General features: G+C 50.5%; 2 protein-coding genes across 5 annotated transcripts; one reads left to right on the top strand and one right to left on the bottom strand.

Moving 5' to 3' along the window:
* The first annotated feature begins 1,632 nt into the window (after window positions 1–1,632).
* FBXO46 (F-box protein 46) lies at window positions 1,633–20,751 on the top strand. Of its 4 annotated transcripts, none has more exons than XM_033127244.1 (3): window positions 1,696–1,742; window positions 5,031–5,099; window positions 12,698–15,299. In XM_033127244.1, the coding sequence occupies exon 3, from the start codon at window positions 12,775–12,777 to the stop codon at window positions 14,590–14,592; it is 1,818 nt and encodes a 605-aa protein (XP_032983135.1). In that variant the 5' UTR covers window positions 1,696–1,742; window positions 5,031–5,099; window positions 12,698–12,774; the 3' UTR covers window positions 14,593–15,299. The 4 variants fall into 4 exon arrangements, 3 of the variants coding, with proteins under 3 accessions (XP_032983134.1, XP_032983135.1, XP_032983136.1); XM_033127245.1 differs by having other exon boundaries at window positions 1,713–1,742; window positions 5,031–5,121; XM_033127243.1 differs by lacking the exon at window positions 5,031–5,099 and having other exon boundaries at window positions 1,633–1,742.
* QPCTL (glutaminyl-peptide cyclotransferase like) lies at window positions 19,239–26,282 on the bottom strand. Its single transcript, XM_033127247.1, has 7 exons — window positions 25,747–26,282; window positions 25,112–25,255; window positions 24,116–24,397; window positions 22,260–22,412; window positions 22,059–22,158; window positions 21,435–21,551; window positions 19,239–20,011 (listed from the first exon to the last, which is right to left on the bottom strand). The coding sequence occupies exons 1-7, from the start codon at window positions 25,954–25,956 to the stop codon at window positions 19,866–19,868; spliced, it is 1,152 nt and encodes a 383-aa protein (XP_032983138.1). The 5' UTR covers window positions 25,957–26,282; the 3' UTR covers window positions 19,239–19,865.
* Between the last annotated feature and the right edge of the window lie 359 nt (window positions 26,283–26,641).

Here is a 26,641-nt window from a genome sequence, read left to right as displayed (position 1 = left end):
GTGCCAGTCAGTTCCCCACCCCAATTCCCCTCAGCCTCCAGCACCCGCCTCAGGATGTGCAAAATGGCGTGAGGCCCCCCCCCCTTCTGGTTTCTCTCCAGCCCCACACTTGGGAGTCCGATCAGACAGCGTATCTCACGCTGGTCCCGGGAGGACTGCGGCGCGTGCAGGCCCCAGTCTGGCCTCGGTCACCACGTTCCCAACCCCAGCAAGAGGTGGGCGCGAATCCCCTGGGAGCGAGGCTCCTGAGTGAGGCCTGAAGAGGCGAGCAAGAGTGTGTTCCTGACGCCAGGCCACGCCCTCACCAGTTCCCGCCAAGTGTGCTGGGCGAGAAACTGGAAACGGGAAAGGGTAGGGTGCAAGTGGCCCTGCGCACGCGCGCCTGGGGAAGGACCCTGTCTTCAAGCACAGCGCGAGGTCAGCCTCGCGCCTCCTGACACAACCTTTGCTGGTGCGCGCCAAAATGCCGACCAATCAACGCTCACTCAGCTGCCGCCTTTTCGGCGGGCCACGCCCACCTAGCCACGCCCCCTGCCGGCTCCCGAGGTCCTAACCAAGGGATACTAACTAGGTGGCAGGGTCTCCCCAACTTCCAACTCTCTGGAGGAGAGGTCTGGCCAGTCTCCCTTCAGGCCTTCAGGTGTTTCATTTCCACCTTTTCCCTCGTATCTAACGAGGGCCTTCTGTGTGCCCAGCACCATGCTGGAAGTTGGGAATTTAGCCACGGTCTTCCCAGTGCTGTCTGGAAGGCTCACAAACCGTGAGAATCTAGTGAGACAGGGCCTGCGTTAAAGATTCAAAGACAAGAGCCATTGGAATTGTGCCTTGGTAGCAGTTCCCCTCACGAAGCTGTATGTGCCTTGATACACCAAACGTTTCCTTTTAGAAAGCTGATTCTCGTGGTCCGTGAAGCGGATGGACTGGAAAATATAGCTTAAGGAGAGGTGATCTAGCGACATTGTGGAGAGTAGAGGCCCTGGTGTCCAACACATTTCAGTTCCAATCACTTTCTTCCATGGGGTTCTTGCCATGGAGAAAGGCTCAATCTTTTCCTGCCTTAATTTATAAATTTGGAATAATTGTTACTGAGGTTGTCTGGCATATAATGAGCATGCAATATTTACTCAACACTTATTTACACTGTTATGGGCGCTTTATTAAGATACACAAAGGTGCCTGTCCTCGTGGAGCTTTTATTCTATGACGTGGAGTTCCTGGTGCATGGAGCTTCCTTCCGTCCTAAGGCTTAATTTTCTTATTTGCAAATTAGGAGGTGGTCGTAGTAAAACCAGAGGAAAAAATGGATGGGAAAGTGTTTGAGAAAGTACAAGGCTCTGTTAATTATTGCGTTAATCAGTTTACGTAAAATGATAAACTTGCTCTTTCCCAACTCTCCACCCCTCATAAAGCCCCTTTGCAATTTTCTCAATTCCCTTTCCAGGGGCCCGGGGCCAAAATGGAGGAGACTGGACTACATCTCCCAGCGCGCCTGGCGGGGGCGCTCTTTGCGCCTGCGCTGCCAAGCACCCTCTCTGCCTCTAGGGAGTTACAGTTGTCTTTTTCAGTTTGCTTCCTCCCCCACCTCCGAAAGCTTGACCGTGCTGCCTTCTGGGAGGTGTAGTCCGTAGCTGACCGGACTCCAATTCCCAGCGGGCTTCGGGGCGGGAACCCGGAAGGGGAGGCTGGAGAGGAGCGAGTGGGGGAAACCCGCGTAGCCGAGGGAGCTGCGGCGCAGGGAGATGGTGAGAACCCAGAGCGGGGGGCCCCGGGCGCTTGAGAGCTGGGGCGGGGGTTCGGGACCAGGTGGCGAGAGGGAAGAGGCAGGGGCTAAAGAAGAGGCTGGACGAAGGGAGCTCGCTTGGGGGAGGGGGTTGGGAGGAATGGGAGCCGGAGGGAGTAGTAAGAGAATGGGGGTTGGGGACGGGTCTTGGAGGTGGGAAGGGAGTCGAGCTTTGGGATTGATTGTAAGGGAGCCCGGAGTTGGGGAAGTGGGTCCCGAATTGGAGAAGGGGCTAGGCGTCCAGGCAGAGGCCCTGAAGGGGTAATTTTGAGGGGTTTAGCTGGGGGATGTGGAAAGGCATGGGGGTCAGAGCTAGATGAATGAGGGGGTCTGGAGGCTTCGAGGGACAGGCCAGCTGTGGATGCGGTGGATTGGGGCCTCTGTATTGGATTAGGGAGAGGAGAGCAAATTGAGATGGTGGAAGAGAGAAATCAATGGTAGAGTGGTGTGTGGGTTAGGCTTCAGAACTGGGTGGGATGGGGAGCGTGAGATTAGGGGCCGGGATGTGGTGATAGTTTGCCTGGTCCAGCCAGAGACTCCTGATAAACTGGACAATCACAACTGTAAGATAATATGGCCAGTGGGGCCATAGAGACAACCTTGTGCACTCTCATTTCTCCAGTGGGATTTAGAAAAGTGTAGTGGTTTATGTGTGTGGGCAGCCCATAATTAAGATCTCTTATTCTGCCATTCCTTTGTGACCCAGCTGGGCAAGTCTCCCCTCTCTGAAACTCAGTGCCCTTATCTGCATTGTGGGAATAGCATGGCATGGAGAAGAGGGGAGGCGCCATAAGATCCTTACCCTGGCTAGCAGTAAGTCCTCAGTAGAGCTGTTGCTGGGACGTTCCCCACCCCAGGAATGTGACTGGGTCACAGGTGCTAATGGATTCCCTCCTTTTCAGTCCAGCCCCAGGGGCATTTTCTCAAAATCTGGCACTGATCTGGGCACACCCCAGCTCAGAAGCATGCATGGACTCTCCACAGTGGATTACAGCTAACACTTACTGTTTAGGAAGTGCCTGGCCTTGTTCTTATCTGTTTGTGAGTAGTACCTCATTTAATTCTGACAACATTCCTAAGGTGTAGGTGCTGTTATTCATTCTATAGAAAAGAAGCAGAGGCACAGAGAAGTTAAGCAACTTTCCCAAGGTCATCCAGCATTAAATGATAGAGTCAGGATTCAAACCTGGGAATCCAGCCTCAGAATCTGTAATTCACTGCTGTAATTTAGTTCCCTCTCCTTGTACCGAAGTACAGTGTCATGAGTAGGAGGACAGGGACCGCAGAACTGAAGCAATACTCAGTTTGAATTTTAGTTCTGCCATTTACTTGCTGTGTGACCTTGGGCAAGTCTTTTGGCCTCATCTATAAAATGGGATCAGTAACCATAGGAAGGTTAGAAGGTTCACAGAAGTTAGCATGTAAGCTTGGAGTAAGTGAGTTGTCACTTTTTTTAACATGAATAGAAATCAGACCTGAGAGAGAAGGCAGTAAGAGGGACCAGTGAGTGAGACATCAGCCAGGCTGCCTCCTTTTCTTTTTCTCCCAGGTCGCCCCCATATCCTGACTCTTCTAGTTCCCCATCCTCTACCCCTGGGCTCCCACGTCCAAGAGTGGCTCCCCAAGGGGGTGCTCAGAAATTCAATCTGTCCCCATTCCCGTCCCTATCCCCAGCCAAATATAAATAATTCACTTGGCAATGCCCAACCTGGCCCAACTCCAGGTATTTCAATGAAAAGGAAATATTTCTAACAACTGTGTTCTCCTCTCTCCCAACCTTTTGGTCATTGGGGCCTCACTGGGCAGTGTGGCAACTTTGTAATTCATCTTGGTTCATTTGTTGTGAGACTTCCAAAATATCACATAAGTTCTCTGGCTCTGATAGGAAAGCACTGGCATCAGGTAGGCCGAGGTTCAAATCGCCAGCTTCTGCCGCTATGTGTCCTTGGTTCACTCTGGGCCTCAGTTTTCTCATATGTAGAATGGGGATGCATTCCAACCATGAGGCTCTTGTAAGGAGTTGATGAGGTAACATATATAAAATGCCTAGTGCTTATGAAGCCCTCAGTAAATGGGAAGTCTTTTCTTGATTTTTATTCTTTCAAGAAAAACTTATTGAGCATGCACTCTGGAACCAGAATACCGATTTGAATCCTGGCTCTGTCACCCAGCAGCAATGTGACTTTGGGCAAGTCACTTAACCCCTCAGGACCTCAGTTTCCTCTTCTGGAAAATGCGGGTTTATTCCTTGAGTAGTCTACAGTGTTGGTAGGGCACCTACTGTATCAACCAGTGTGCCAGGGTCTGTACCAGGGGCAGGCTGACACCCTACTCTTGTAGAGCTTGCTGTTGTCACAGCGCTGGGGCAATTTTGCAACTCTGGTGGCACTTGTGCTCATTTTCCAGGTTTGGGTTTCTATATTACTGATGCATTTTTAGCCTCTCATGCCATCTTTGCCTGCTTGTCATTGTTTTCATGGATTTTTAACACTTTGCCTCCAGCTTTCAGTGAATTATCTGAAATGGTATTGGTTTGGGGAAAAGTTGCCAACCTCCCACTCATCCCTGTTCCTGTATGTCACATCTGGGCACCCGGGGGGGTTGTGACACTTTTTCCCCCTTTGTTTGTTTTAGAAAATATGCCTGCTTTCCAAGTTATTTTGCCTTTTCTTAAAATCTTAAATGTATTTTCAACTTGTGCTTGTCTGAAGCTTACTCATACAAAATGATATTTTTACCATTTTAATGGTGTGTTTCTAGCAGCTGTGGTAAAGCCGTATTATTCCTAAAAGCACACGTTTTCTAAAAGGCTTGGCCCATCACCTGATCTGTGATGCCATCCTGACCCCTTGATTCAGATCATAACCTCCCCTCTTTATACTCCCAATCCCTCTTACTTGCTATCTTTGTTTCCCACAGCATTTGCCACCTTGCCACTTACTATATGTTTATTGTCCCTCTCTCCAATTAGTGTATCAGCCCGATGAGGACAAGGATTTCTTCCTTCTTTTTCCTGCAAATCCCTAGTGCTTGGAATAGTGCCTGGCACACAGTGGTTGCTCTGTAAACGTCTGTTCAGTTAATAAGTGAGACTCAATACCCAACCATAATACAGGAATGGTCGTATTTTGGCTGTTGTGAGGGAATGGGATCAATTTAATTTCAGAATGTGAAATAGAGAGGGAAAAAGTCTTTGGCTGGGTCAGTGATTTCCAGACTCTCAGGGAGTCTCACTTTTTCTTAATTCCAGCGCCTGAATAGTGAGCCAACCGTTCCTCAGTGCCTAGCTGATACTGAGCACTCTCTTGGATTGACCTCAGTGAGTGTCAACCAACGCACGGGTGGGTGCTGTTATTATCTTCATTTCACAGTGGGGGAAACTGAAGCATGGAGGGTTAAGCCCCCTGCCTGAGGTCATGCCCCCAGAATTGGGAGAGCTGGGATGCTGGCAGGCTCTGCCTGGATTCTGTCTGCATCCTAGATCTCTAGATCCTGACATGTTGGATTTCGATAATTCTTACCATTAGGGAGCTTTTAGTTGGGAAGGAAAACTTGACAGGGAGAGAGGCCAGCAGACCCTGAGGCCAAAATGCCAAGAAAGGGCGACGGATGATGGATCAGGATTATGGACAAATGGTGGCGGGGTGGGTGGTGGGGTCACTAGGGTGGGGGAATAGAAGGACCAGGACCAGGGCCCTGGTGTCCTGCCACCAATTCCTGTGTGACTCCAGTGGGCAAGTGCTCTATGCCCAGCCCTGTGCTGGTGTGGACCCAGACAGCTCCAACCCTGGAATGGAGGCACCCCAAGGTGGGGCGAGGGCTGTCACCTGAGTCAGCATGGGAGGGTCAGGCATCTGTTTTGTATCATTTTCTTCCTTCTTTCTTTGGTTTATTGTTGTTGATGTTTCAGACGTCTTAAGTTGCACACTTAGTTAGCTTGTAGTTGTCAGCTTTTCTCTTGTCTGTGCATTTACGGAGACAGGCTCTCCCTAGAGCTGCTGCACAGCTGTCCTAGGCTCTCCCTTTACCTTCATTTGGGGATTCCTTTGGCCTCTCTTCTCGGCTAGATCTTATTTCCTTGATCTGATCACTTCCTTTTTCTTGGTTTACTCCTTCATTTTGGAGAAGCACACCCTCCAATAACTTCCTGAGAAAGGGTTCATGGACATGTTTTTTGGGTGTTTTTGCGAACTTGCACCTCTCAGGAGGGTTTTAAGCAGGGGAATGATAGGGTCCGATTTGTGTTTGGAAAGCTCTCACTGGCTAGGATGGAGCTGGAAGAGCTAAACTAGCCCAGTTAGCCAAGTGTGGAGGCTAGAGCAGCTGTGCTTTGGAGGAGAGGTCCTAGCCTTCCAGAAACCCACAGGGTGGAGGAGAGAAAGGCCTTGACTCAGGTCATTCAGCAATGACAGGTGACAGGTGCTGCAAGAGGAGGTCTCAGGAGAAAGAGATCCCATGTAGCTTGGGAGGGCACCGAGACAGCTCCTAGAGGAGGTGGCATCCTGCCTCAGTCCCCGGAGCAGGATTTCCACAAGTGGACTTGGCTGGAATCAGCCAGCTTTTTCCAGGAGGTCCCCGTTATCAAATGTGCTAAAGGCAGATGACATGACAGTGTTAAGAATTCATTCATTCATTCAAACAAATATGCATTGCACACCTACCGTGTTTCCCTGAAAATAAGACAGGGTCTTATATTAAGGTTTGCTCCAAAAGACGCATTAGGGCTTATGTTCAGGGGCTGTCATACAGAAAAATCATTCTAGGGCTTATTTTCCGGTTAGGTCTTATTTTCGGGGAAACACACGGTACCATGTGCTAGGGCATTGCATCTCAAACTTAAATATGCATGCGACTGCCTAGAGATCTTGTTGAAGATTATGTTCTGATTCAGCAGGTATAGGCTGGAGCCCAAGATTGCATTTCTAACTCTCCCAGGGGCTACTGCTCTGAACACCACACTTACAGTAGCCAAGTGCTTCGTGCTGTCCTAAAAGCTGGGGATACAGCAGTGACAAAACTGGACAAAAATACTGGCTTTGGGGGAGCTTTCATTTTAGTGAGGGGAGACGAGAAACTCTATAAACAAAGTTTACAGTATATTAGACAGTAATGTGTGCTAAGGAGACAATAAATCAGGGAAGGAGGAGAGGGTGTGGCGGGGGCTGCAGTTTTAAATCAAGGAAGTTCTCATGAAGGTGATTTCTAAGCAAAACCCAGAGGAGGTAAGGGGATAAGTCTTGTGCATACCTGGGGAAGAGCATTCTGGGCAGGGGGAACAGAGAGTGCAAAGGCCTTGAGTACTGAACAAGAAGATCCTTGCAAAGTGCTTAGTACTGTGTTTCCCCGAAAATAAGACCTAGCCGGACAATCAGCTCTAATGCATCTTTTGGAGCAAAAATTAATATAAGACCCGGTGTTATATTGTATTGTATTATATTATATTGTATTGGACCGGGTCTTTTAGTAAAATAAGACTTATATTAATTTATATTAATTTTTGCTCCAAAAGACGCGTGAGAGCTGATTGTCCGACTAGGTCTTATTTTTGGGGGAAACATGGTATACTCAATGAATGAAGCTGCTTGTGCTTCATGAACTTGTGCTGTTTGATTCAAAGCAGTCACAAAGCTGTGTTCAAAGCCAATTACGTAGCCATTCTATATCTTCATTTCCTAATCTTTAACATGAGATTAAAAATAGCGAGGTGTGAGAACTGAATAAGTTAATATTTATAGAGCACTAAGAGCAAAGCCTGGCTCACAGTGCACGCTTAAGTGTTAACTGCTGTTGTGATCGTCATTTTCTCTAATATATTCATGTTGGTCATGATTGTTTATTTGGATGTCTGCCCCCTTTCCCATGAGCTCTTCATGGTGAGCTCGGTGTCATCTCTGTGTCCCCAGCGCCCAACCCAGGGCCAGCATGCAGGAGGACCTCTGAATATCAAACTAGGAATGTAAAATGTGAATTCTCCATCAACGGCGTTGATTTTGTGGTTCAGGTCCTTACTGATTTTATCTTTTCATTCGCTCTCTTTGGAGAGATATGTTAAGGTTTCCTGTTACAATTATGGGTGTACCAAACTCTCTGTCATCTTGTTTTGTTTTTTGTTTTTGTTTTTCTGTATATATCTTGAGGCCATAATATTAGGAACAGTTATGTTGAGAACTTTTTTGTGTAATGGGTCAATTTGTTTTGTCACCATCTTTGTCCCTGATACCTTTTGCTTTTGTCAGTTTTTTGTTTGTTTGTTTGTTTTTGTTTTTTTTAAGTGATAACTTCACTCTTCTTGTCTCTTGGTTCATATTTGCCTAGTCAGTCTTTTTCCAGCTTTTTACTTTTAGTCTTTCTGTGTTGTGATGTTTTACAAAAAAAGGATCTTCGTGGAACATTCTTTGAAAGCTGACCTAATGTAGAGCCTTGTGCTAGCTAGGCTTAGTGTGTGAGGAGTTAGAAAATTCTGCCCCAGTGACCCCGCCGGCTAGGACACAGACAGCACCTGGGTGTAAAACAGAGTTTACACTGCCAAGGCTTCATGAAGTTTTGGACTTGGAGCCACAGGGAAGGGAGATTTGATCCATCCAGTCCCATGCTGTGGACACCATGATGACCTTGAGAGCTCTGGCCCTTCCTCCCCTCCCCCAGGGGGTTTGCGGGTCCAGTAGAGGAGAGAGATCCATCCTTATATAGTGGTGATACAGAGTGGGCATGGCTGGGACTAGGGAACCAACAGGTCCCCCCTCTCGGCAGGCAAGTGGGTGGTTCTACGTAGGCAGGGGGCTCAGGGAAGGCCTCCCTGTTAAAGTTACATCTGAGCAAAGACTAGAATGAAATAAGGAATTGAGCCATGTGGAGATCTGGGGGGAAAGCCTTCTAGTTAGCGGGAATAGCAAATCCAAAGACCATGGAAGGGAAGAAGAGCTAGGTGACTCTGAGGAATAGATAGCAGGGAGGCCAGGGTGGGAGCCCTGGTGGGTTAGCTTCTTGGAGGAGGGAATGGCTGAGCTGAGACCACAGAGAACATACGGTGAAACAGTAGATAGAGCCCAGTGATCTGGAATCAGATTCCCTGGGCTCATATCCCTGCTCCCTGTCACACCAGCTCCGTGTGACCTTGGGCTGGCTAGGCAACTTGTCCTGCTTCAGTGCCTTCATCCACACAGTGGCGATGATAATAGCTCCCACTGAGGATCAGGCAGAGCCCAGTATTCTAACTGTTCTCCATGCCAGATCATGTACCCACCTGGGTCAGCTGAGGGTGTGCAGGAGTGGGGAGGGATGAGGCTGGACCGATGAGATACCTCGGCTTTTCCCCAAGGTCACTGGAGTGTCCTGGCAGGTTTTAAAAAGGATGGGGAGGGTCAGATTTATGCTTTAAGAAGACCCTTCTGGCTGTAATGTGCAGGATGGTTAGGAAGCAGGCAATGCTGGGGCAGGGTGGTGGGAGAAACAGGTGATGCCTGGACAGGCACCAGCAGTGAAGCCACCTTTGGGTGTCTCTGAAATCGGCCTGGCATTGAAAAGATCTAGACCAATGTTGTTCGATAGAAATATAATGCGAAGCGTATGTGTAATTTAAAATCTAGTAATCATATGTAAAAAGTCAAAAGAAAGAAGTTAATTTTAAATATTTAATTAAATTGTATCCTAAATATTATCATTTTAATAAGTAATCAGTATATTAAAATCATTATGAAGGTATTTCATAGTCTCTTCTTGTACTAAGTCTGAGTCAGATTTGGGGCGCCTGGTTGAAAGGACTGAACGACTGAACAGGGAGGTCCGTTTGTCCCCAGGGCCTCAGCCTTGAATGCCACCACAGGCTTAGACTCAGTGCTGCGAGAGCCGTCGCGGGATTCTGCGATTTGGTTTTTAGAGGGAGGTGATCCCGCTGCCCCGTTTCTCCCGCAGGAAATCTTGGCCCCCAGGGTTCCCAACCCAAGCTGGGCATTCTCAAATCTTTGTGCTCGCTTCCTTCCCTCCCTCCCTCCCTGGAATCCCGGAGCTGCTGGTCCCTTTAAATCTCTACTGTCAATCAGGGCTTCTGTATAGAGGGAACGTCTTGTAATAAACCTCTCCTTGAATGCGGTGGCCTCTGTATTGGCCTTGTTCCTCCGTTTAGCAGAAAGTTGGGAATTGTTCCACACTCTCTTACACGCGGCTGTTTCCACACCTCCTTCGTCACCTCTCGCCTACTCCTCCCTCTTTCGAAGTTGGGCCCTTTCGCCAAGGCCTTCCTTATATGGACAAGGCCCCGAACGGCAGCCTCTCATTGGCTGGGGGCGTCACGCGCGAGTCTGTCAACAAAGGGGAGGAGGGAAACTAGTCGCGCGCCCGCCCTCGCGACTGCGGGAGGAAAGGGGCGAGGGGGCGGGCCTTCTTTCCTGTAGTGCGCGTGCTGGTGGACTGCCACTTTCTCCCGCAGCAGGGGGCGGGGCTCCCGGCTGTCGTCTGGGGGGTGGCGGGTTCCGGGGGGGCGGTTACAAAATGTGGGGGTTCCATTCGCATTGAAGTGATATTTTAGGGCTTGTGGAAGTGTTTGTGTGGTTGTGGGAGATACTTGGGGTTCCCTTGAGCTGAAGGGGCGCCTTGGGATTTGGGTTTGGGTTCTTTTGTAACGTGGTAGGTTCGGTTGTGTTGTAGGGGTCTCCTTTGGGGTTTGGGATGTTTTGTGGGTATATGATTTGGGAGCTCACAGAGAGACTTAAAAGCAAAGGGTCCAGGAGTACCGATTCTGGAGCCAGAATGCCTGGGCTTTCTCCTGTCTCGCTCCTACCTGTCTGACTCCAGACTTGGGGTTCAACCTTTCTGTGCCTAATCTGGGAACGGACTAATACACTACCTGCCTTTTGGGACCGGGAGGATTAGCAGCAGGATTTGTTAGAATGGTACCTAATTAGCTTTCAGTGAGCCTGCAAAAAGCTCTATTGTAACAAATGTCTATTGTAACATTGGTAGGGTTTCTTTGGGAATATTTGAGGGGCTCCTTTGCTTTGAGAAATATATAATTTGGGATTAGTCTTATGTATGAGGGAGCTTTTATGTTTTAGTGAGTTCTTTTGCAGTTTGGGGGCTTCTGTGGAACTAGGGAATACATGTAGAGGTTTAGGAAGAGTTTGAGGTGAGTGTAAGATTTCAGGAAACTGGTCTTTAGGGGCATCTGTGAGATTTGGAAATTGCTGTGTATGTTGGACTTCTTGGTAGGTATGGGATCTGTGTGGGGTTCATTGAGATTGGGGTCTTCCGTGCTGGAGGGAATATTTATAGGTTTGTAGGTTTAAAGTAGGATTTGGAAGGGTCTGAATATTTTGGGGGGACATTGATATTCTGAAGATAAGGGCAGGAACTAATTGGAGAATTTCAGGAGGTGGTCAGGTTGCTATCGAGGGATAGCATCTATAGAAATGGTCTTTGCTGTGTTAGTTTCTGTTCCTGGACATTTAAATGTATTGGTGGTTGGGAAACTTAGCCATCTATAGGTTTTAGGGGCCATATGGTGATTGATTGATTGACTTTAGCAAGGAATTGCAATTTCGGCAGGGGCTGAAAGTATTTGATGGATAGGTGGGATTAGGTATTATGGAGGTAAAGATTTGTAGGATTAGGACTCTCTTTGTGACTGGTGTCTGTTGGTGTTTGAAGGCTGTCTGGATTTTGAATGGTATCTACCATGGTATAGAACCATGAAGTGATGGGGTTTTAGTGGTGTTTGTGGAATTGCTTATATTTAGAGGGACAGTCTATACTGCAGCGGTCAGCAAACTTTTTCCATAAAAGGCCAGATAATGAATGTTGTAGGCTTTGCAAGGCCATATGTTCTCTGTTGTAACTACTCAACTCTGTCATTGTAGTGTGAAAGCAGCCATAAACAAATGAGCATATTTCAATAAAACTTTGTTTGCAAAGACAGGCAGTGGACCAGATTTGGCCCACGGGCCATAGTTTGCTGACCTAGTCTATAGGCATGTGGAAGGTTCCAAGTTTGGAGGGAATTTTGGTATCTGGAAGAAGGGCCAGGGAAGGATTGATACGGGAAGGGAAAGGACATGCTTGCTCCCTGTTGGTCCTGCCGTGGAAAGTGGTCATGTCCGACTCTATCAGAATTACCCAGGTTAGGTCATGCACACAAAGTTGTTGTAAAATAAAGTGGTCAATATTAAGAGAGTCCTGAATTGAAAAGTCCAGAAAGCAAGTATGATGGCCTGATTTTGCACTACATAACCCTTCCCCACTGTGAGCCTCAGTTTACCTGTGTGCATCTTGGAGAGGAGACTAGATTAGAACAGGCTTTCTTATCCCAGGGGTCTGTGGCTGTGCTTAGGGGAATTACCTGCATGCACAGTCTGCGCAACTGTGTGCATTTTTCTGGAGGAAGATACACAGCTTTGAGAAATCCTCAAAGATCCCCGCAACCTGAACAAAGTCAAGAGCTAATTTCTTAAGGGCCTGTCTGGCTTTGACCTCAGATTTTCTTCCCCTGCCCAGCCCACTTCGTTCCTTCCTCTGTTGGCTTAAGCAGCCATAGCCGTGAGCAGGGCTGGGAATTCTTGTCTTTTCAGGAACTGGCTACTGGGTGAGCAAATAGCAAAAGGAGGAGCTATATGTTAGTTGCCCTTGTCACTGACGTTTAAGGGTTATGGCAGCAGGCCTCTAGATCAGGAGTGAAGGCAGTCAGTCAGCCAGCGAACCTTCCTGATCTGTAGGGTTGGAGCAAGCTGCCAGATGCGGTCAGGCTCTGGGTGTTGAAAGAGCAGGTCCCGTCCCTCTGCAACCTTCCATTTGCTCACCTGTGCAGTGGGGCAGCAGTGGAGTTCTTGGTGGCCTAATTTGGTCTGTTCCATCAAGAGAGGTTGAGGTCTGGGTGGTACTAGAGGGCAGGATCCCCCAGCTCCCCAACCTCCTTTTTCCTGTCTCCAGGTGGCCTGTGGCATCCCCTACCACCATTTAGGCAGTGAGATGCAGTGAGCCCTGCCTATCTGCCACCATTCCCCAGAATGGACCGCAGTGGCCTCCTGCCCTTCCAGCTATGGTGCCCCCGGCCCTTTGGCACCTACTCACAGAACCAGCCACGTCCGCCTTCCGCAACCCTCAAGCCATCCACCTGCCCTGAGCCAGGCAGTGGGGCGGAGCCAGACCGTGGGCCTTCACACTCAGAGAACACACCCCCCGCTTTGGCCACGGAGGCCCCCACCTCCCAGCCTGCTCCGCTCCTCTCAGCAGCAGCTGCTGGCGACGAGGGTCGAGTCCTGCTGGACACATGGTATGTTATCAAGCCCGGGAATACGAAGGAGAAGGTGGCCTTCTTTGTGGCCCACCAGTGTGGTGGCAGCAGCCGGGCCAGCTCCATGAAGGTCAAGGGACACTGGGGCAGTGACAGCTCCAAGGCCAAGCGGAGGAGGCGCTGTCTTGAGCCTACGAAAGCTCCGCCAGACCCAGGGGGCCGGGAGGGGCCCCCTGCTGCTGAGGGGACCCCAGCCTCCGCCGGTGAGGATGTGGACCTGCTCTCTGTGGCTGAGATGGTGGCCCTGGTAGAACAGCGGGCGGCCCTGGCCCTGCAGAACTACCCGCGCCCTGGCACCCCAGCGCCTGTGGTCTTTGTGTCAGCAGAGCAAGGCGGGCCTGCCAAGGGGCTGGGGTCCGAACGACGGTCTGGTGGTGGGGACTGCAGCCGTGTAGCTGAGGCAGTGGCCCACTTTGAGGCCCAGCGGGACAACCCTCCAGCCAAGGGTCTTCGCAAGGAGGAGCGGCCTGGGCCCGGCCCCGGGGAGGTGCGCATTGCCTTCCGGATCTCCAACGGCCGAGAGCCCCGTGCACCAGACGGCAGCTTGCCCAATGGGACTGGGGGCCGGCCTGGCTGTGCCTACCCTGGCAGCCCAGGGCCTGGGCCCCGAGGCAAGGACAAGATCACCTGCGACCTATACCAGCTCATCAGCCCCTCTCGAGACGCCCTCCCCAGCAACGTGGAGTTCCTTCTGGCCAGGGCAGACGAAGCCAATGAGGGGGAGACCCCAGCCCCTGCCAGGCCCGAGGACACTCCCCCGGCGCCCCCTCCACCCCCTGCCCGGGACTGCGGAGCGTCCGGCTTCCACGTGGATGTGGTGGTGACGGGCGTGGTAGATGAGTGCATCTTCTTTGGCAAGGATGGCACCAAGAACGTAAAAGAGGAGACTGTGTGCCTGACGGTCAGCCCCGAGGAGCCGCCCCCACCCGGCCAGCTCTTCTTCCTCCAGTCCCGTGGGCCAGATGGGCCCCCCGAGCCACCCCCAGCTGACTCGCCAGCCACCGCACCCGGCGCGGACGATGCCGAGGGCACGGCGGACACGTCCCTGTGCCGCCTGTACCGGCATGTGTCACATGACTTCCTGGAGATCCGCTTCAAGATCCAGAGGCTTCTGGAGCCGAGACAGTACATGCTGCTGCTGCCCGAGCACGTGCTGGTCAAGATCTTCAGCTTCCTGCCCACGCGGGCCCTGGCGGCCCTCAAGTGCACCTGCCACCATTTCAAAGGCATCATTGAGGCATTTGGTGTGCGGGCCACAGACTCGCGTTGGAGCCGTGACCCACTCTACCGGGATGACCCTTGCAAGCAGTGCCGCAAGAGATACGAGAAGGGCGACGTGTCACTGTGCCGCTGGCACCCCAAGCCCTACCACCATGACCTGCCTTATGGACGTTCCTACTGGATGTGCTGCCGCCGGGCCGATCGCGAGACCCCTGGCTGCCGCCTGGGTCTGCATGATAACAACTGGGTGCTGCCCTGCAATGGGCCGGGCGGGGGTGGTGGCAGGGCTGGCCGGGAGGAGGGGAGGTGAAGCCGGGGGAGGGGGGGGGAGAGCCCACCATGCCCACCCCTCCCCCCTCCCCCTGGGAACCAAGGGCCAGGACTGGGTCACCGCCCATACCCAGTCCAGGCAGCGTTGATCCCCCGCCAGAACTGAGATGGGGTTCAGGAGGATGACTCAAGAAGGCACTCTGATTGACTGACCCCTATTGATTTTTTACTCTTCAGACCCAGGGCCGGGGACCCTCAAGAAGGAGGGTGTTTTTTATCATCATCTCAAGTTTCTTCTCCATTTAGCCCCAGCACCCTTCCTGCCACTCTCTATACCCCAGGGACCCACCAGCAGGGAGCAGATGGCAGCTAATTTTGGTACTACTTAAGGGTTCCCCCATCCTGGCCCCCTTCCACTCCTCCTCCCAGCTGTCTCTGAAGCTGTGTTCTCCCGAGAGGTTGCAGCACCCAAGGCTGGTACCTCCCCAAACCTGCCGCACCACAGCTTACCTCCTCTTTAGGAACTGGGGGCCATCCCGTGACAGATCAAACTGGACACGTTTTATGGCAGCCTGCCTGCCATAGCTAGATGTTTTCCCCATTAAAACAAATAAAAATCACTGTTTTCTCCTGAACCTCAAGCTACTAGTCTCTCCACTTCCCCCAGAGGGGAAAAAAAAAGAGTTGAAGTATAAAAATTTCCCTCCCCCCATTATTTAAGCTATTGTATCACTTCCCTTCCCCCCCCCCAAAAAAAAAGCTGTGAAGCCCTTTGCCTCGCTCTCAACAGCGTGGGGGGCCAGCGGGCAGGGACTGTGGGTTTGAATTTCTGCGTTTTTTCCTTCTGCTCTGGGTACTTGTTCAGGCACTGGGGTCTCTACACCTCCAGCTGTATGTGTTTCTTTAGAATCCTTTGGTCAACTGAGACCTTAATTTTCAGGCAATTTGGTCTGGGGTGTTTTTGTTTGTTCTTTTGGGGGTTTTTCTTGTTCTTGTTTTATCATCCCTGTGGTTCTGGAATCTTCTAGCGTGTGGCATCTGACCAATTTTGAATTGGTCCTTTCTATAAAATCCATATTTATAAGGCTGGGCCCAGACTGGTTTATGTGTTGTTGAGGGAGGGTGTTTGGGAGAGAAGGGAGTCACGGGCCTGTGCATGGTGAGATGGAAAAAGTTGAGAGAAAAGGATCCTTAGCCAAGTCCTTTAGCATGAGATTATTTTTGACTCTTCGTCTGTGTCAGTTTGGACTCGAAAATCTCAAAATAGTAGTAGCTTAAACAACATAGTTTTAATGTCTTTAGAAATCCAGCGTTGGGCAGGTATGGTGGCCCTGACGTCATCAGGAACCCCAGCCCCTTCTAGCTCACTATTCCATCGTTCTTTGTGGCCCTCGTCCTCATGGTCTAAGATGGCAGCTAGAACTCCAGCCATCACCATTTTGCAGGAAGGAAGCCCCCTTCCACCCAGAGTAGTACACTGTACAACAGATCTTCAAGTAACATCATTTTGTTCAACATCATTTCATTATAACATTGATGAGGTGCCACAGGAACTTAACTCTTGTTTATATCAATTAGCCTGTGGTGAAACTGGTTTTGTTATGTTATTTTGCTTAAAGTTGCAGAACTTAATGACAATGTTAAGTGAAGACTTACTGTACTTCTGTGTACAGCTCACTGGTTAGAACTTAGCCATATGGAAGGGCTGCAGCAGAGACTGGGAATGCAGTCTTTCAGCTGGGTATATTATGCCCAACAAAAAACTCTTACTATAAAAGATCCCTGTAATGAAAGCTTTAAAATAGTCAATTATTTACTAAATAAAAAGGGGGGGGTTTAAGACATTTAAAAAATTCAAGTATAAAAGGAGAGGGAAAATACAGTCTCTGATATTCTTATCAGGGAATCAAAATTTCCAGAGAGGCTAGGATATATCATAGTAGTTATTCAATACTTAGAGTTTAGAATCAAAGAGACCTGGGTTTGAATCGTGGCTTGGTTTTGTGGGACATGTTTCCTGTGGAGGGAGGGCCAGAGTATTTGGACTCTATTGCTGAAAACGGGAAGTAAAAAAAATCTTAAAAGAATGAAATAGCCAATAAAATACAGTTAAGGACACACTAAGCTGAAAGTTTAAGGGAAAGATATATGGGTCCCGAAGTCACTTTTGCTCTTAAGGCATTTGCTGATGTGGACAAATTTGAGTTTCCTATTTGTAGCCTTATTGGGACAAGCAGGGAGAAGTCAAGGCCAAAGCCTGCCCCAGGTGGAGAATCTAATAGAAATTGGGATCCCACCGAACTACAAGCTCAGGTAAGCATGACCTAGAAGACTGTAGAGATGTGCTCAGTGGTGAGGGGAGCACAGGACCAAAGGGAAGGAAAAAGTGGACCTGAGAATTGACGGTCACAGGCGCGGGTTTGCAGCCTGGGTTTGCATTACATGTTCAGCATACCTCCAGTTGAGATGTCTGGCAGAAACAAACATAAATCTTCTGGTGGAAAGGACTGTCATCTAGAATCCCCACAAATAATTTTTAGACAATGAGTAGTACACGGCCAAATACCCAAACACGCATGGAAATAAACCAGCATGAGCAAGAACCAGCAGAACCACCACCAAAAACAGACCCACTGAGGCTTCAGATGATGAGACTGTCAGTCACAGATTAGATACAACAAGAGTTTGGAAATAACTGCAGGGAGTCCAGAACTAAATAATGGCCTAGCAGATAGGAAAGGAAAAAACCCACATGGCTGGGCTAAACAGCAAACTAGACACAACTGAAATAAGATCTATGGAACCAGAGATAAATCTGAAAAGTAGCAGAGCCAAAAAGAAAAACATGAAAGGTTACAGAGGATAGAGGGAGAAAGTCTAATATTTAATTGGCATTCTAGAATCAGAAGAGAATAGTGCAAAGACATTTAAAGACAATGGTTCCGAATTCCAGGCTGGTGATGAAAGATCAGTAAGTCCAATGAGTCATAAGCAGGATAGGTTTTTAAAATGTACACTGAGACCGAGACACATTGCAGTGAAAGGGTCCAGCAGCGCGGTCTTCCGCAACAGATTTCTCTGAAGTTCTTATTCTGAACAATGAGAATACTGATGGTTCCTCAAAAGATTGACATGTGAGTGCGTCACATCTAGAGTGCTTAACAATTGTGCTTATCAGAACGCCTAGTGCCCCCTTACAGCGTGAGGATGGGGGACCCCAAGTTTGGGGGACGAAAGGGAGGTGAGGAGAACACCTTGCAAGCAGCAGCCTCATCTGTAAAATGGAGCTCACAGTCCTTACCCCGGATTTGTGCAGAAAATGTGCATCAGGCCCCTTGCCCAGTGCCTGGCAGGTAGTACACTCAACCAAGACGTCTTGGCACAGCGGCACGGAGGACTGGGAATGTAACAACACTGCTTCCCGTCTCTAACATGGAGATGATGGTCTCTACTTCGGGGATGGCTGTGAAGTAAAGGGACATGGTACACTTTAAGTACTTGGCACCAGGTCTGCCACACAAAAAATGAACAAATAGGAATCTCCCTGGGGTTTGAGAGCCTCTTGCCACTTTGCTGATGTCTGTCAATTTCCCTTTCTGAACTCTGGACTCCTGCCAGTTCCACCTCTTTTGTCTGCTAGGATCCCCTCCCCAACCCCACTTGAATTTGCAGCCATTTAAAAGCTTCAGGAGGAGCTACTTTTTGTCAACAAGCTCTTGATCCAGCACAGGTGATTTTGGAAAGGGAGTAGGACATGGGGTTAGGAGCACAGCTGCATGCGCAAATCTGGGCTCTGTAAACAAGTGGTTCATAAACCTCAGACCCGACCCTCTCATCTGCAAAGTGAGAACCAAAAGTGTACCTACCTCAGGATTTGGGGGAGACTGAATTGATACATGTAAAATGCCTCTGGCGCCTGGCACGTACTAGGTGCCCAGTAAATAAATGTCAGCTACCGTGGAAGAACGCGAATCTAGGACCTCTATCCTTCTCCTTAGGAATCCTAAGGTTCAGCCCCTGAATTCTCAAGTCTTTTCCAGCCTTGAGTTGGCTCAGGAGGCCGACGCTCGCCTTTCACTACTTAATAACCCTCCATCCTGGCCTGACATCCCTGCCACCTACCAAAGGCACAAAACCAGCAGGCACTCCGCCCAGCATAGGACTCCCTTTCCAGGTGCCCTCCACGTTAGCTTTCTATGGAGTAGGTTTGCTAAGCAGCCAGGCATGCACCAAACTGTAGCCTTAATGACAGCATGTCCAACTTGGCTGATCACAAGACTTCCTCAGGTACTTGTTACAGAGTCCCAGTCCCTCCCTGGAGTTCTGATTCATTAGTTGTAGGTGGAACCTGGGAGTCTGCATCTTTTAATAAGCACCCCAGTTGAGTCTGACATTAGGGTAAGAAATACTTCCTCAGGCCATCACTAGAGGTGCAGTTACACCCACCATCTCACACTCCTTCCTCTACCCACAACTACAAGGGACAGGATAGTTTGGCATAACTAGTTTGCAGTGCTTCTAGGTCTGTCACTCTTTCCGTAAACATAAGCTATCAAAACCCAGTGTTTCCCAAAGTATCTTCTGAGGTACCGTAGTTCTGAGAGCTGCTGCCCAAAAGAAGCGGTTCTGTGGTGAAATACTTTGGGAAAACACTGCATTCTGTCTTACCCTTGAAAATTCACATTATGCTATGAAATTCTTTTAATGTTGTCTTGCCCCGCTTCTTTGATCCCTTTTTCCATGCAACACGTATTATGCTAGTTCTGCAGAATATGTTTTGCAGAAACACTGGTTTATCGCCCATTGGATCTGGCAGAGTCTTGAGTTCCCAAAATTTGGCTTTCATCTCTGTTCCTGCCTATGAGCACAGCCTCCGTGGGCCTCACATGGCTGGGACTGGTGCAGTAGCAAGGCTGCCATTCTGGAAAACGAACTGACACAAAAATGAAAGCCACAGATAATTCATTTGGTTGGGTGGTGTTGCTGGTCCATATGCCAGTCCATGGTTTGCTGACTAAATCTGACAACAGCATGTGGCCCCTGTAAACCTTCAGCCCAAGTCTTTCCCTCTGAGCAGGGGCCAAGCTCTTATTCCTTTGGCTTTCACCCCACAGTGGTCTCTTCCAAGTCTTTGAAGAGTGGCACCTTGAGATAGTCAAAGGAAAGACGGTCTTCCAATCATAACACAAGCAGAGCCAAAATGAAAAAGAACAAGCCGGCACACCCGAGGCGGGCCCGGCCTGAGCTCCACTGGCTCCAGGGGTCCTGGGCACAGCCCCTGCTGGGCGCTGCTCCTTCAGTCAGCAGGGCAGGCTAGAGCCCCAGGTATTCAGCCAGGAACACGGCGAGGATGCGGCTCAGGTTGTGTACTGTGGGAGGGTGAAGGTTGGCCTCAGAGTCGTCAGGCGTGTGCCAGACAGAGGGGAAGGGCATGGAGATGAGGTGGAGCACTGGGACCCCTGCAGGGGCAAGAGGAGACGTAGTCAGGTCTGCAGCTGAACCAGGACCCAGGCCTCACCCACCCCCAAGAGAGACTCTGTCCTGGCACTTACAGAGCTCTGAACAATGATTTTAAGTGTGCGAGGGCACATGTTAGTTTAAAATGTATATCCAGTATATCTACTGTTTTCATAACAGAAACTCAAAACAATGGATTATGGAAAGACCAGAAGAATGGAAAGATGTCTGATCGTCCTCGCCAGGTATACGTTATTAGGTATGTGTTATAGTTAACACTTATAAAGTACTTATTCTTTTCCAGGCCTTAGTCTAAGGCCATACATATCACACACACTTCTCCTTGTAATAATCCTTTCAGGTGGGTACCGTAATTACTGCCATTTTACAGCTGTGGACACTGAGGCACAGAGGCAGACAGAGTGATTTGCCTAAGGCTCTGCCTCTAGTAAACAGTCAGGATTTGAACCCAGGCCACCTGTCTCGAGTGTCTGCACTACACTGCGTTCCCATCCTCAGAACACTTTCCTCTGCATTTGTCCACGTTTGCTAAGTACCGGTCACTCCACTAGACAGGAGGCAGGCGGATTATGGCCCATCGCTGTATCCCTGACATCTCACTCAGTACCTGCCTTGGGAAGTGTTCACTGAATGAATCAATAAAGAAGGCATTGTATGAAATGCATATTTGTTGAATGAGTAAATTATGGAGTAAAAATTTTAAAAGCAGTTTTTAACATTATATGCCAAGCACTGTGTATTTCACATACCTAATCCTTTCAACTCCATGATTATAAGTATACATGTAGATGTGTTTTGTATGAATGCATCCATTTTCCAGAAGAAACGGGGGCTCAGAGAGGCTAAGTAATTTGCCTTAGGTCAACTGGTGGCTAAGTTGCAGATTCTAGAACCCAGAGCTGTTCAATTCTAAAACCTATGTTCTGAACTCCTCTACCAGATGTCTTCTCTACCACCCTGGCCACGCATCAGAGTTATCTGGGAGTTTAATAAAAATAACGCAGAGGCCCAAGCTTATGGTTCGATAGGCCTGAAATGTGACCGGGCATTTTTCGAAACTCCTCAGATGATTCTGCTGGGCTGCCTGGGCCTTGGAAGGCAGGGCTAGAAGAAACTCTTCAATCACTGAGGCACAAACAATCCTAGGTCACATTTCTCCAAAGTGTGTTACGTGTTGGGCACTGGTGCACGAAAAGGTCTTTACATTTTGTATGACCTTTTCAATCCCCTCAACAAGATGGGGGCTGACAGGGTCTATTGTTATGCCCATTTTACAGATGAGGAAATCGAGACACAAAGAGGTTAAGCAACTTGCCACCAGACTTCCACCCTGGGAAGAGGCTGGGCCAGGTCCCATCTGTGGCTACCTTGGACCCCTGCCCCCCACTTTTCCACAGCAAGTACCTCGGCGGAGGAAGGGGATGTGGTCGTCTTCCACAGAGCCAAAGGGCTCCCCAGGCTGGAAGTACATCACTTCTTGGGGATGAGACTGTAGCAGGTTCAAACGGTGCAGGCGCTTCTCTGGAGGCGGTGGGGATTAGAGAGCAACGGTCATGCCCTCAGAGGTCAGAGGTTCCCCTGGCTCACAAATCAGGAAGGCAGGGGGTCTGAAGGTAAGGAACTGGTGATCATCCCCCAACAAAAATGAATGTTGGTTACCCCTTACTGCATGGGTACCATGTTCCCAGTCTCATTTAATCCCCTTGAGTCTAGGAGGTAGACACCCCATTTACCACCACCATTATGCCCACTTTACAGGTAAGAAATTGAGGCTCAGAGATGAAGCCACTTATCCACGTTCACACAGATGATAGGGAGAGCCAGAATTCGAACCCAGGGCTATCTGACCCCAAGCCTCTGTAATCACTATACTGTGGAGCTTTCTGTGTTTTGGCCTTTGTTTTAGTGCCTTAGAGAGAGGCTATGAAGGGAGAGGGAAGGCTGGATAACCCCTTAGCGGACAGGTGGCTGCCCCATCATGTCCTGCCGGCATCCCAAGCTGGAGCCTGCCTCTACCATCACCCTTACCAATGCTCCTTAGCCGATGGAACCAGCGGGCTGTGCGCGGGAAGTGACTGTAGAAGGTCGGATGGGGGGCTCCCAGGAGATCAAGAAGTATAAAGAGCTCCTAGAGAGAGAGGCCAGGACTGGAGAGGCCAGGTGGGATGCTGCCAACCTTGCCTTACCCCCTCCCTCCCTTGCCAGAACCCAGAGGGACCCTTGTCTTACAATAGCCTGGATCCTGGTGGGACCGGGACTGTGGGGTGCAGACTCCATGAGCTGGGCCAGGTGCCGGGAGCCATAGAGAGAGTCCTTGGGTCCCCACTCCTTCAGCGCCTCTTCACCATCCAAGAAGAGCAGCTGCAGGGTCACCGGGGCCGCCTGTGGAAGCCGGTGGTCAGGGCCAGCTCAGTGCCAGCCCTCGACACGACCCACCTCCATTTCCTGCCCGCCTGCACAGCTGAATGGGACAAACTAAGTCTCCTCATTCACAGAGCGTGGTGGCCTAGAGTACAGACTCTGAGCCAGCTGCCTGGGTTTAAATCCTGGCTCAGCCACTTCCTGGCCGAGCAGTCACAGGTAAGTCACTAACTTCTTGAAGTATCAGTTTCCTCATGTAGAAATGGGGTTAGTGGGCCAGCCGGTGGCTCAGGTGGTTGGAGCTACGTTGCTGGTTGATTCCCACATGGGCCAGTGAGCTGCGCCCTCTACAGCTAAGATTGTGAACAACTCTCCCTTGAGCTGGGCTGCTGTGAGCAGCCGGTGGCCAGCGTGAGTGGCCGGCAGCCAGCAATAGCTGCCATGAGCTGCTGTGAGCGGCCGACCGACAACTGGCTGGCGATTGACTGCCTCAGCAAGGGGAGCACAAAGCTCATAATACCAGCATGGGCCACGGAGCTGTGTCCTACACAACTACTAGACTGAGAACGCTTGAACCGGAATGGGCAAGGGGAGGCAGAAGAAGGGGGAAAAAAGCGGAAGAAGGGGGGGGAAGAAGTGGGGTTAGTAACAGTTCTATTCATAGGGTAGGATTTGAATCCAAGTCCCAAAACTGCCTGGCATATACTAAATAAGGGTGAAGCTCTGATTATTGGTTATTCTTCAAGCTTGTTTAGAAAAAGAGATCCACAAACGAATAATTATACAAATAGTGAAATGCAGTTGGGACAAATGCTTGCAATAACTATAGGGTCCTGAAAGAACACAGGAAGGGGGTGGGGGATAACCTGGCCTGGGGAGAACGTCTGGTCTCTTAGAAAGGGATGTTTGCACTGAGGATGAGTGGCAGCTGGCCTGGCAAAAGGGAGCAGAGGGAAGAGTGTTCCCAGGCAAGGATGGAGTGTGGACCAGAGCTGGGGCCAGAGAGGTTTGAGAAGAGGCCTGAGGAGTCAGCAAGGGTCAGGGAGCTTGGGCTTTGGGACACTGGGGTTTAAACCATGGAAGAAAGGGCCTGAGCAGGGAAGGCGCGTGAGGAGACTTGTGTTTTCATTCATTCACTCCATACATTTTTATTGACATTATACTTTAAGGCAGGCAATATTCTGGACTCAGGGAATAGAGAAGGAAACAAAAGCAGCCAAGTCTCGGCCTAGATGGAACTTATTCTAGCTGGGGAGACACAGATACATCAACATAAAACACCATAAATCATGGGATAGTGACAGGGAGCTATTTTAGGGTGGTTGGGAAGGCCTCTTTGAGGTGACGCTGGAGTGGACACCTGAATGAAGGATGGGAGCCAGCTAGGAAGATATCTGAGGAAAGCACATTCTAGGCAAACAGCAAGTGCAAATGCCCTGAGGTGGGAGTGTATCTTGTGGGTTTGAGGTATACGGAGGTGGTGGGTGGCTAGAGTGGACTAGAGAGGTAACAGGACACACATCATGGGTCCATGCATGAGGTAGGAGCCATGGGAGGGTTTACGGCAGAAGAGGGACATGATCTGACATTCAGGAGGTGGAAAGATCCTGTGGCTTTGTGTATAGAATGGAGGCAAGAAGACACGACCAGGCAAGGGAGAGTGGTGGCTTCAACCAAGGTCATGGCAGCCCCTGCCCTCCATCCCCCCCTATCCCTGCTCTCACCTGATCTTTGGCCTTGCTCAGCTCCTGGTCGAGGGCCTGGGCCAGCTCCAGTAGCAGGGCGCAAGGCACAGCTGAATCCGTGGCCCCCACAAAGGGGGCTGACCCAGATGGAAAGAGCTTTGAGTCATAATGGCAGGCAAGGGTGAGATGACGGGCAGCTCCTGGGTCCAGTGTGGCCACCACGTTGGCAAAGTCCAGTGGCCCCAGGGGCGTTGAGGCCGTGAAGGGGTCCAGTTCCACATGCCAGCCTGCCGTCAGGGCCCGCAAAGTGGCCTCCAGGAACTAGTGGCAAGAGAGAGGTGGGAGGGTGGGTGGGAACTGGGGAGGAGGTCGGGAGAAGGGCCACGTGACCTGAGCCATGCAGAGCAGTCTGGCTGATTCACAAGTCCCACTTTGGTTTAAATCATTCCTTTGACACTTCTGCTGAGTACCTACCAAGTGCCAGGTGTGGAGCGACCCTGCTTCTTGAGGCCAAGACTAATCACAGCTCACTCTTCAGTGTACCAAGCCCTGTTCTAGGAACCCTATGGGATAGGGACCGTCAATGGCTCAGTTTACCAATGAGGAAACTGACAGAGAGCTTAAGAAACTACTCCAAGGTCACACTGCAAGTGGCTGAAGTGGGTTTTGAACTCAAGCACTATTAAAATGACTCTTGATGCTGTCTGGGAGGTAATATAAGGGATGTTTCAGCACCAGCTCCGGAGCCAACCTGTCTGGGTTGAAACCCTAGGTACAACATTTACTAGCTGTGGGACTTGGGCAAAATGCCCAACTGCTCTGGGCCTCAGTTTCCCAATCTGCATAATGAATATCACATAGGTACCCACCTCATAAAACTGTTACTTGTGCTTAGCACATAGTAAGCTTTCAGTGAGGGCAGTACAGCCTAGTGGTTCTAGAGTCAGATTCGCTCCACTCAAAACTTAGTGCTTTGGGATCTTGTGCGGAAAGCCCATTTCCCAGCGGTCTGCGGAACCAGGTGTGGCCCTTTACCTTTCTGACTTGGAGATTGCCTGGGCTGCCCGGGGTCCGCACAACCAGCAGCGGGCGCAGATAAGTGTTCCAGAGACGCTGTGGGTCAAGTTGCCCCACCACCCTCCGCATTCGGGCTTCGGGGAGGCTTCCGATCAACGGGCCCTTGGGGGGCGGGGAATTGGGAAGAGAAGAGCAGAGCGTGAGAACAAACCCCATTCCGACGCTACCCCGGACGCCGTCGCCCTTAAGAAGCCGGGAATCGCAGCCTCCAGCATCGGAGGTTTCTAGGATAAATCCTACACGCAGGAAAAGTCCCTCCGAGCCCATCTGGTCCAGCCCACCCCAATCCTGAAAAAATCGAGGGGAAATCGAGGCGCAGCGAAAGGAAGGGACTCTTCCAAATAGTTGACTTAGGATTAGAACCCAGAACTCCCAGTTTTACTACTCCAGACCCTTCCTCTTAATGGGGAGCCACTATTACAGAACAAAGTCTGAAGCCTCATTCTATTGACAAGGGGCATGCGTCTTAATGACCGAAACCGCGGCACCTGCGGCTAGGGCTACACGATAAAGCCACGTCAACCTGAGACGTTAGGAAAGGGGAGACGGGTAATGAGCTCCCCCGCGGTGGCCGCGCCCCCGCCAGGCCTTACCCGCAGCTCCCGGCCCGTCGGCAGCTCTTCAGTTCGGCGGTGCCAGCCGCTCCAGATGGTGTAGAACGCGGAGGCCACGGCCAGAGCCAGCAGCAGCAGGGGCAACAGCTGCACCCGCGGTAGCAGGCGGCGACTGGGCGGTAAGGATGGCTCCAAGAGGCCGCGTTCCCCGAGCCGTAGCCGGGACCGCCCGCGGCCCCCGGGACGCATGGCAGCTTCGCCCTGAAACCGGTCCCCGACCGCGGATCGAATTTAGGCCCAGCCAAGTCCCACCCCATAGAATCACCGGACCAATGAATAACAAGAGCGGCTGCACCATTCCACCCTTCCTCAAGCAGCGAAGCCAATGGGGACTTTCGTTCTGAGGGCCCGCCTTACTGTCTCCCTGGGGCTTTTGGCGTTGGTTCCACTGAGGGTTGCACAACCCAAAAGGGAGCAAGAAGGAGTAGGCTCCGCCTCAGCGTTGGAGGGGAAGCCTATGAGAAGCGTTTGACAATGGAAAACATTCGACCTAACGGACCCAGGTCCACGCCCCTCCCGGATGTAGGCAAATGATTGGTTTTGTGGAGTCGGAAAGATCAATAGACGCGTAAATGAACCGTCTCTGCAGGAAATAGGCGGAGTCTATCCCTGAAGTGAAGAGAGGGATTGGCTTCTCGGAGACCGCGCCCCCGAAGGGAGGGCCGGCGGGCATTTGGAAATGGCGTGTCCTTTCTCGCAACCTGTGCTGTTCCACAACAAAATGATTTGAGTCGGGCCCTCCGTCTCTCTTTTTCTCTCCATTGTTGTGAACATCTGTCCTGTATAGTCCTGAATGGCCTTGAACCACTAAGCAAGGCTTTTACCTTAGCGCTGCGCAAGGCTGGCGGGGGTTGCTATGGCAATAACAGGCCAC

The sequence above is a fragment of the Rhinolophus ferrumequinum genome, chromosome 15 (genome assembly GCF_004115265.2).
Source record: "Rhinolophus ferrumequinum isolate MPI-CBG mRhiFer1 chromosome 15, mRhiFer1_v1.p, whole genome shotgun sequence".
Lineage (NCBI taxonomy): Eukaryota > Metazoa > Chordata > Mammalia > Chiroptera > Rhinolophidae > Rhinolophus > Rhinolophus ferrumequinum.
Note: the sequence above shows the minus strand (reverse complement) of the source record. Positions and strands in the feature narration are given on the sequence as shown.

Excerpts from the sequence above, each read along its gene's own strand:
- QPCTL (XM_033127247.1), bottom strand. The coding sequence starts at position 25,956 with ATGCGTCCCGGGGGCCGCGGGCGGTCCCGGCTACGGCTCGGGGAACGC. Across the intron at positions 22,413-24,115 it reads TGAGCAAGGCCAAAGATCAG|GCGGCCCCGGTGACCCTGCA; the intron begins GTGAGAGCAGGG and ends CGGCTTCCACAG. Across the intron at positions 22,159-22,259 it reads CCACCAGGATCCAGGCTATT|GAGCTCTTTATACTTCTTGA; the intron begins GTAAGACAAGGG and ends CTCTCTCTCTAG.
- FBXO46 (XM_033127243.1), top strand. The coding sequence starts at position 12,775 with ATGGACCGCAGTGGCCTCCTGCCCTTCCAGCTATGGTGCCCCCGGCCC.